The 6517-nt window shown below is 34.4% G+C and overlaps 1 protein-coding gene across 1 annotated transcript; it reads left to right on the top strand.

Annotated features, from left to right (window-relative positions):
- The first annotated feature begins 307 nt into the window (after positions 1-307).
- Positions 308-841, top strand: LOC133334558 (keratin-associated protein 21-1-like). The gene has a single exon (XM_061542874.1). The coding sequence runs from the start codon at positions 308-310 to the stop codon at positions 839-841; it is 534 nt and encodes a 177-aa protein (XP_061398858.1).
- The last annotated feature ends 5676 nt before the right edge of the window (positions 842-6517 follow it).

The raw sequence follows: 6517 nt of genomic DNA, 5'->3' as shown, positions 1-6517 counted from the left end.
GCAGAATTACGAGAGCCAGTGCGATTTTATTGTTAATCAAATTCCATTTTTGGGTGGGGGATAGAAATTCTCATTTTTTTGCAAATATCATCGCAACTACAGATTGATGTGCAATGCTGACTAGGCATAGTAAAAAAATTTTAAATCCAGTTCTATTTTCGAAAATATGGTCCAATTTCTAGTCTGCATAAATAAAGGTGCAAAAGTGTCTTGACGACACTTAGTTTAGAATTATTTAACGAGGAGCACACGTTTGCACACAGACATGTGGAAGAAGGTATTTTTAGCGATATTCATATTTGTCCACATGGCTTGCGCCGCCCATGTGGAAATGGCCTCAAAATTTGAAGAAGAAGTTGATGGTAATTCCTATCCTGTGGCCGTGGTGGAACATGGAGATTTTACCGGTGTGCGACCACGCAGAGCTATCTTGAAATTGGCTGCCTTGGGTGCCCTAGCTGGTGGTGCGGCATTAGTTGGCGGTGCAGCATTGGCTGGTGGTGCTGCTTTGGCTGGTGGGGCTGCATTGGGTGCTACTGCCATAGGAGCTGGAGTTGCTGGAGCCGCCATTGGGTCATTGGGAGCAATTGGTAGTCGTGGTTTCATTGGTGGATATGGCGGCTATGGTGGTGGTTATGGAGGTTATGGAGGAGGCTATGGTGGTGGTTACGGTGGTGGTTACGGTGGAGGCTACGGTGGTGGTTACGGTGGTGGTTACGGTGGCAGCTATTCCGCTAGTTATTCTGGATCCTATTCTGGTGTTTATGGCGGTTATGGAGGAGGTGGCTACGGCTGGGGTGGTAATGGAGGTTGGGGCGGCAATGGAGGCTATTGGAGATAAAATCAATAAAATTAGTTTATATTTAAATTTTATTATAATTGTTTATTAAATGGATTCATCGTGTATTTAAATAAATTCTATTCTTTAAATTCAGTCTAAATAGAAATTTCCATAGAAAACTCAATGCAGAAAAAACGACTGAAGCTGGAATATTTTTGTTATGCGGGTCAACATCGACTAGTATGTGTGGGTTGAATTTTTGAAAATTCGTACTCTTATAAAAGCTACCAAATTGGTAACCTATGCCGAGATCAAATAGCTAAAGCTAGAATCTTAAAATTTTGTACGTGTACCAGTATTGACACGTATACATTGCGAAAACAGGATCTGTGGAAATTCGCATGGAAATTGTGCAAAAAGTAATAATAGTAAGTAACGCCCAAGAGCCTAAAGCTGAAATCTTGACATTTTGTAATGCTAAAAATTTTGCTGATTTCGCCATGACTGTTAAAATCACGATAAAAATCTAAATATTGAGGACCGAGCTTTTTTGACATAGGCTTCATATAAAGTTTCCCCATAGTTCCTATATAAAGGTTCCGCCACATTTTCATCATTTTGAATATGGCTGATTGACATAGCCTCCATGTAGAGATACAGCTCTATTTTATTGTAGAGATACCGCTCCATTTATTGTTACCGCAACTTGGTTCGTGGAGAATGACATATATTTGCATTTATGTCGATGTTTGGCATAGCTCACATATACATGCCCAGTCTCATTTTCATTATTTTTAAGGTTATAACTGCATTTTCCAACCAAAATATCTGCTATTGGTCTTTTCGGGTTCTTGAATTGTGACATACATCTATGCAGACATGTTTCGATATAAATCTATGATGTGAAATAGTCCCCATGCTGCATTTCCTAACCGATTTGTATGTAGTTAGGTATTTCGGGTTATTGAAGGTTGACATACATATATTCAGAAATGTTGCTATATAGATCTATATTTTGAATAAGGGTACCCCTCAATTTTCGGTATTTCGATGTCTGTCCGTCCGTCCATGTATTTTTGTGAACAAAGTACAGGTCGCATTTATGTTCCAATTTGGATGAAATTTGGCACAGTTCACTTATTTGGCCCAAGGACGAACCCTATTGAAATTTAAGAAAATCGGTTCAGATTTAGATATAGCTCCCATATATATGTATGATGCACCTCCAACTCCCAATATTTGACCGATTGGAACAACATTTTGCACAGAGTACTGAATTAGGTCCATACTGAAGTCTGCGAAGTTTTGTTTTGTTAAATCGGTTCAGATTTAGATATAGCTCCAATATATAGTTCCTCCGATTTTTTGTGAATGATGCACCAAACTCCCAATATTTGTCCGATTGAGACAAAATTTTACACAGAGTACTGAATTAGGTCCAGACTAATATCTGCGATGCTTTGTTAAAATCGGTTGAGATTTAGATATAGCTCCTATATATACTTTCGTCTCCCAATATTTGTCAGATTGAGCAAAATTTTGCATAGCAAATGCAGTTGAGGAAAAAATTATGTGTAATAAGGTTTGTTGAAATCGGTTCAGATTTTAATATAGGTCTTATATATATTTTCGTTTGATTTTTTGTAAATGGTGCACGGAAGGGCCTATGTTTGCTCGATTTACTCGAAATTTGGCATAGGGTATTAAATTTAATATAGAGTGATAACAAAAAAACAAATGGGGTATGGAACGGTTGTACAATTAGGTCCATGTGTTTATATATAGCACCCATACATAATCTTATTCGGTTTCATACAAATGGAACACCAAAGAATCCAAGTCTGCCCGTTTGACATGCAATTTTTCAATTTGTTCACAGATAGCACATTTAATCTCATCATTCCATCATTCCAATGGTCCTCCAAAGATTCTATGTCTGTTCTATCTACAGGATATTGTAGATATTAACATCTCTTGTATGTACCGAAAGTGGTGAAGGGTATCATATAGTCGGCCCCGTCCGACTTTTGAATTTTCTTTACCTGTTTTGGTTGTGGACGTATTTGATCGTTAATCTCCCTTCCAATTTTTTTTATATTTTTCCCCTTTAGTTGAAGTCCCTATATAACCCCTTTTTGATACCGTCAGCCTTATGGCTAATGAGGGTATATACACCATGTTGGTGATATGATGAAAATGTGCCTCATCGAAATATTGCTTTAAGACCCCATGTTTGTTGAGCCCAAATCCGTTTCAGAAAATTTGGAGTCGATTTACAAATGTCCGTCGGACCGTCTGGCTGTTGCGCACGATAACTCTCGAAGGGAGCACCCGATATCGCCAAAACAAAAATTGATCGATAATTTACGTGAAATCAATCAGTACAGACATCCGCCAAAAAATAATGGATTTCTTTTCCCCCAACCTAGTATTTAATCAATAAAATTTTAATAAATAAATAAACATCACTTCTTATTTAAAAAATACGAGAGCCTTAGGGACACATTCGTTTTGTTCTTATAACCAGATTTATATTAAAACTATTTAATAATTCATTTAAATAAATTCATAATTAAACACTCCTTTAAAACGAATGCCAAAATTGGCCGCATCTATTATAGGTGCGGCGAATGAACACAAAAAAGGACCATCTCCATCATACCATATTTATGAATAAATTTGGCACCTCAAAACGCGACACGAGATACACATTGTGTGCGTGTGTATTTTAGCAATTTTTGCAATATTAAAGCTAGTAAATCAGTCTTTAAATGAAATTGCTCAGCACAGGTTGTTTTACGAAAAAATTCTCAAATTTCTCTAAGGAATATGAAATTCCAATTATGTTTTAATTTGGAAAATCTAAGTTTTGTCATTGCCAGTCTCAATGCGATGGCCTACTTGGTGGCATTAATGTTCGATATCATATTCTTAAATGAAGAATATAAGAAATCAACACAAAGAAAAGGTAAATTACTAAATTTTTGTCTTAAATCTTTAAGTTTACTACTGTTTTTATTTACTTTTTTTAGATTTTAGTGGAAAATATGCTGTCCATTGCGGAATTGTACTTCTCTTAGTATTTAGTATGGGACTATGCTCATCAGTGTTATACCTTAAAGGACTTCGGGAGGTGAGTTATTTTACGTTTAAAGGTGTAAAAGGGGTTTCCCAAAATGGACTAGGAATATAAAGAGTGCCTTTACATCAAGAATTTTCAAGAAATTGGTTCTTACTTGCCAAATAAAGCTGACTCAAATATTAGAGCTGGTAGATAAATTGAAACGACGTACGTTGCCATTTGTCAAGTCGGTATTGGAACCCCTTTTTATATTGTCTTCAAACATATATGTATGAAGACATGTATTTCGAGATATATAAACTTCCATAAAATAATAATATTTTGCTTTCATTATCATAATTTTTTAAAGAAACGCCATGGACTAATGAAACCCCTACTCTATGTAACAACGGCCTGTATTTCCTTCTTCAGCATTTCCTTTATTTGTTTCTATGGTGCAGTTTTAATTTCAAATTTGCTATACACCGATGCTATTGTAATTGGCTTTAGCTACTTTTTGGCTATAGGTAAGTTAGAACTAAATAAAGAATGTTAAAAAAATATCCTAATAACTTTTTCTTTTTTATTTTAGGCCTTTTTATCTTACTTTCTACTCCATTATTTTTGACATATAGACAACAGCAAATAAAAAAATCAATTCATCCTATTAAGAAATCAATTGATTATCTTGAAAAACCTGTTGACCAACTGAATCAGTAAATATGATATTTGATGAACAACAGAGGAATTTATCATCCACCAATACGATTTCAAATATCAAACATTTTATTTTATTAAAATATTTGGTTAATGCATAATAAATAAAGTAAATAATTTGAATATATCTAGGTATGTAGTATAAAATTCCAGAAATTTCCTATATAGGAGCTATATCTAATTCTACAGATACACATGCAAACATTTACAAACATATGCAACACTATATAATACCCTACAACACAGTGTGGTGAGGGGTATTAAATGGGCGTTAAGTTCGTCTGAGAGCAACTTTTTCTAAACTCCTACATATAGATAAAAGAAAGTTTTCAAAATAATTCGCATTCAAGATAATATTTGCTCAACAAAGGCAGATGTTTCTTAACTAATATGATTTGCAAATATCAAATTTCAGCCATTTCGAAGTGCAGCAACCATCCAAATACGGAAAATAAGAGATACCAAAGACGTGTTTGCTAGTAAGTTTTTTTTTTTTTTTTTTGTTCTCAACTTAGAAAACTGAACTAGGAACTACAACATATCAAATTTTTTGCAAATCCTTTGTATGGGGGCTATTTAAAAAAGTCCCTTTATGGAAAATTTCTGGTGAGATTTTGGTTATTCAACAGGAATCTGAAATGCTAAATTATAAACATTTTATTTGAAAGGAGAAAAAGAAAGACGAAGGACTATTTTCGGCACAAATGGACCTATTCGAAAGTTTTCTCAAACTATTTCTTGACCTTCTATTAACCTCGAATGCTACATTACAGTCACTTCGGTGCATCTTAAACCTTCAATATATCCAAAATGGGGCGGAACATGGGCAATGGTAACTAGGACCTATATTTATATTGCCCCTTATTTAAGAACAAATTTCTATAATTATGATTTTAAACCAGTAAGGAAAGTAGTAAAGTCGCATGGGGCCGACTATATGATACCCTTCACCAATATGGGTATATTAAACAGCACTATTAACATGAAATTGGAACAAATAAAATATGTGTTATTTATCTAATACCATAAACAGACGACAGCCTTAATTTGCATTAAAAATTTCTTAATTTGAATTAATATTTTCCACTGATAGACGAGAGTTTCTGCATTTACGAAACATTTTTTTGCTTCAAAACAATTGTTTGTCTGTGTGTATGATGAAATTTTTTTACATTTGTTTCGATATTTTTCGGGATTACATCTTTCGGAAATGGATACATGACATAAAGGAGGAATTGCAATTATGATCTTAGCAAAACAGCTCCCAATTTTAAAAATGGTTGAAATTTGCCTTCATTTCTTATTTTTATTTTCATAAATATAAATAAATTTGACAAGAAACAATTAATTTTCGACAGCATTGCCATATTGAAATTGCCTAATTCAGTATAAATTCAGTTTGATTTTGTGCATTAACAACACATAAAAATGAGGATAATGTACAAGTTAATTTGAATTAAGGCTGTTAATGCAAATTAAGGCTGTCGTCTGTCTTGGCTATAAATGTGAATCGACCTAGATCTATACATAAACATGCCATTCGTTTGTTACAATATGACAAAAGTATGTAAATGATATTTGTTTGAAATATCAATAGGTCATCCGTTGGGCTATGTCTGTACTTCTAGAAAACGCAACTACGTTATTCTATGCTCAATTTTGTACTAAATCTCAACTGATTTTCACGAAACTTGCCAGACATCACTCTAGGCTCAGTTCAGTACGTTATGCCAAATTCCGTGCAAATCGAAAGATATATAGGGCCTTGGTGCACCATTTACATGAAATCGGACGAAACTATATATGGGAGCTATATCTAAATCTGGACCGATTTTCTCGAACTTTGGCAGACATCATTCCGGGTTCAATTCAGTACGTTATGCCAAATTTTGTGCAAATCGAAGTATATATAGGGACTTTGGTGCACCATTTACCTAAAATCGGGCGAAGCTATATAT

This window comes from Musca vetustissima, unplaced genomic scaffold (genome assembly GCF_032173495.1).
Source record: "Musca vetustissima isolate MV318-11 ecotype Yass unplaced genomic scaffold, APGP_CSIRO_Mvet_v1 utg4378, whole genome shotgun sequence".
Lineage (NCBI taxonomy): Eukaryota > Metazoa > Arthropoda > Insecta > Diptera > Muscidae > Musca > Musca vetustissima.
Note: the sequence above shows the minus strand (reverse complement) of the source record. Positions and strands in the feature narration are given on the sequence as shown.

Excerpts from the sequence above, each read along its gene's own strand:
- LOC133334558 (XM_061542874.1), top strand. The coding sequence starts at position 308 with ATGGCTTGCGCCGCCCATGTGGAAATGGCCTCAAAATTTGAAGAAGAA.